This window comes from Falco biarmicus, chromosome 3, assembly GCF_023638135.1.
Source record: "Falco biarmicus isolate bFalBia1 chromosome 3, bFalBia1.pri, whole genome shotgun sequence".
Taxonomy (NCBI): domain Eukaryota; kingdom Metazoa; phylum Chordata; class Aves; order Falconiformes; family Falconidae; genus Falco; species Falco biarmicus.
In genome coordinates, this window is record NC_079290.1 from 48,625,592 (window position 1) to 48,629,569 (window position 3,978).

Consider the following 3,978-nt stretch of genomic DNA (forward strand, 5'->3'; position numbering starts at 1 on the left):
ACAGGAATTGAGTATGGGAAAGAGAAAGGGATGAGATACTGAGTGTGAGGAAAGGCATGCTTTAAATGCTTTCCTATTTCCTAAGAAATATGGAGATTTTAAAGAAATCTCTTTACACTGATCTAGATTAGAAAGTAGACTGCTTGCTTGTTTGCTTAAATCTTGAACCAGACTAAATTTTGTTATTTTAAATTAGATAAAAATGAAATACAAGTCAGACTGTTCTTATAACCTACTGTTAATATCAGTCAAGTATCTCAGAAATGCATTTGATGTATTGGTACAGGCTAGGTACTGCAGAAGCACAGTAAAGCTACCTAAGCGTCAATAACATTTCTGGGTAAATAGAAGCCCCAACAGGTGATAAGACAAATGTGACTGCATAGCAGCTTGATCAAAATATTCAGTTGGTCACTGTCAGAAGCAGTGCTCAGATCTGTGCGACTCTATAAGGTGGTTGTTTGTCAGAGAACTGTATTTTACCTGCATTCTTCAGTCTTCAGGGAAGGATCAGCAACCAACAAGAGCACAGCAATCTTGAAAATGTCTTTTTTTGGGGAATAATACTGTTTACTTTTAAAACTGTATGCAGTCTTTGCACAAGTAACATTGTTGTAGACATGATGGCTTAAATGACACGAGAGGTGGTGTGGGTATACAGATTAGCAGTCTAAACAAGCACAGACTTTGCTAGTTGACCCATACAGAGTAACATCTTTCTCCACAGCACTTAACTGACCACAGAGAAGCATCATTACAATTAACAAGCCCAGCTGAAACAGCAAGTAGCTGGTGGGAAAAGTTAATTACCTTTTGTTTCAGGCAGAAAGATGAGGTGAGGGACAACTGTTCCATTCCTGCAGCATGCTTTTGTGTGTGGTGTGTAAATGGACCCTCAGCATCTTTCAGGCTTGCTTTTTCAAAGGCTGACTTCTGCGTCTGATGGAAGTCACTCAGTCAGCCTCCAATGAAGCAGAATTAGACACTGTTGTCACCCAAAGGCATCCTTTCATTTCCATGACACCTAGACTGGGTGCTGAAATTAGCACTGACTGCCTCAAAGAACATTGATGGCTTATAAGGAGAAATGATTTAAATATCAACCCAGTTATATGGCATAATAATGTTCCAGGGTTTGCGTAATTGCTAAAATCTGCAAGTAAAATTTTTATTTGGAGTTTCTCAGAAGGATTTAGCAAAATAAACTTTCCACATGCCCATGTCAGAACTTTAGATTGCAGCAGTGGGAAGGGACCTGGTGCAAGGGTTCTCAGGAGGCACCTACAAACCTGAGCACGTGTCACAAGAATCCTTATGCACCTTCTGAAACTCATCATCCCTTCCTCTGTGGGTGGAAATGCAATTCCTTAGCCACATTTCCCTATATCCCTGTATTCAGTGGAGGGGGGAAATAATGTAACAAAAATCGTTACACTGATTTAGCATCTGCTGCAGGGAAGAACAAGCAACACCAATAAGATGAGAAGTCAAATGACTACAAATATTTTCCCAGTTTTCCACATTTTCCAGTTTTTCCCTAGAGGGTTGAAAGAGGAGAGAAGAGGAAAAAAACCTTCCTCATGCAGTTATGGGACATGTGAGTTCTGGTGAAACTTTCACTGACCCTCTCCCCCCTCCTCCACATAAAATTAACCTAATATTTTCTTGTTTTACGTCCTTTGTCCTCATTAAGAGAAATATTAAATCTCACCAGCAAGCAGAGTACAGGTGTGTGAGAGACTGTTAAAAGTAACCTAATCACTGCATATGTTATTTATGCTGTGTAGGGAAGAAGTCAGAATATTTCCCACACTTCAGCAACTCCTTTTCAAACCCTTAGAGACTTAGTTGTTGTGAAGATACCTTCCAATTCTGTTTTCTAGGATGAAAAAAACCCCAACCACAAACCAACAAACAAAGATTTGTATGTGCAGGAAGGAGATTGCCGATAAACATGTGACAAACAAAAAAGTAAACACCACTTCTGATGCAAACAAGAACTGCAAATTTTAAAAATTACAGCTACCAAGTACACTGTTAAGCTGTTTTCCACAGCAAGTGGCCCCAAACCCATATCTGTGTATTTTAGTCACTAGTGAGGGCTTGCTCTTTCTTCCTTAAAGCCAGGCTGAGGTCTGCTTTGCCTGATATCATGAATTTTGACTACCTTATCTCAGTCCCCTGTAAACCGAAATGAGCTCAGTACCCTGGTCTATTGCTTATCCTTTTCAGTATTGCCAGGTCTGCAAGACATTGGGTAAGCAGGTCCTGTGGATATGAAGGAGGCTGAGGAATCATTAAGCAAGACACTCATTAGCACACCTTTATAGTGCCTTGTGAACCATCACTAACAGAGGCAGTCACGTGGCTTGAGTTCACAGAGCGATACTTTTAAAAAGGGAAAAGGGAAACTGCGGCAGCTCTGTGAGCTACAAACCTAAGACAGAAAGCATGTTAGAGAGAAGGAATTTGAAAAAAAAACCAACAAAAAAAAAAAAAGCGGGTGGGTGGGGGTGTTGGGGAAGGGTAAGGGATGGAGAGCTCTGCTGAGGAAATGAGTGCAGGACAGTTGAGAAAGATCCACCTGTCCCCAGTTTGTGTCTTGTGCAGTGAGACGGTCTGAAGCCCTGAATCTGGATCTGACTGTCACAAGGAGACTGCAGAGAAAGCACTCACTGGGCTGGCCACCCAGGAAGAGCAGATGACTGTGAGAGGGACACAGGAGGGGGCAGAAGACTGACTTTATGAAGCGGTTCTACAATCTTTCTGTTTGTGAAAACTTCTCTGGAAACTGTCATCCAGAAAGGCATACAGAAAAGGATTGAAGCAGCTGTTGGTATAACTAACTCAAGCTAGTGACGAAGTAGGATATCCCAATGGTGTGTGGGGTTTATGGGATATCTGTGGTGAGGGCCACCACTATGCTAAGGTGACATGGCATCCAGAAGAACAGGCACACAGCCAGGATGAAAACCACCATCAGTGTCACCTCTTTTTTTGGGCTTTGTCCAGGGCTTTTGCATTGCAAGTGAAGTGTACGTGTTTCAATATGCACAGCAGGGTGCTGTAGAGGATGCAGGTGGTGGACATGGGGATGACAAAGCCTAAAATAAAGATGTAGATCCGACTGCCTTTCTGCCACTTGCTTTCAGGGTAGGGGAATACAAAGGCACACTGGGAGTGCCCCTGCTCCTTGTGAATCCTAGCAAAGACAGTGAAGGGCAGGATGATGACTGTGATTAAGGACCAGACGCAAAGGCTCACAACCTTGGCTGCTCAATAGGCATGGTAGGACATCTTCCTGGACATTGTGGTGGCCGCCACAACCTGGTAGTGGTCAGTGCTTGTGACAGTGAGGAAGCAGATGCTGGAGAAGGGGTCGTACTGGTCTACGGAGATGACGAGTTTGCACATGAACTCTCTAAAGGACCACTCCAGGAGCAGGTAGTCAGCAATATTGATGGGTAGCACCAGGTTAAAGAGCTCATCAGCAATGGCCAGGTTAAGGATGAAGATGTTGGTGGCTGTTTCCATCTTTGGGGCTTTGAGGATTACAAAGATGATGGCAGCGTGGCCTGTCAGCCCCATGGCACAGATGACTGAGTACATGACAGGCACTGTGACATAAAAGCTGGAGCTCAGTGAAGGAGTGGACATATTCAGACCTCTATTCCCTACCTGGTACAGTCTCCTCATGAGGAATCGATCTCAATTCTCCATGGCCATAGAAGAGTGTGGCCAGGCCCACTGGTAATGGGGACAGATTGGAAGTGGAGGAAAAAAGGTGAGATCCCTGCTTTTCTCAAGCCTGTCTCCTCTGGTGCATCCAGCCACCGAGGTCTCACACACGCTGCTCACTGCTGCCCTGCCGGGAGCAAGGGAAGGTCACCAAGGGCTCAGCCAGCAGTGGAGGGTCCCACCATCCCCCCAGAGCAGGGGTGGTCCCCCAACAGTTGCCTATTCCCACCTCCTGCACCA

The 3,978-nt window shown here is 44.4% G+C and overlaps 1 protein-coding gene across 1 annotated transcript; it reads right to left on the reverse strand.

The window, feature by feature from the left end:
* Positions 1 to 2,742: 2,742 nt before the first annotated feature.
* NPBWR1 (neuropeptides B and W receptor 1) lies at positions 2,743 to 3,696 on the reverse strand. The gene is given in 3 exon segments (XM_056331490.1): positions 2,743 to 2,844; positions 2,846 to 2,998; positions 3,001 to 3,696. Coding segments are annotated over 3 exon segments (951 nt in total).
* Between the last annotated feature and the right edge of the window lie 282 nt (positions 3,697 to 3,978).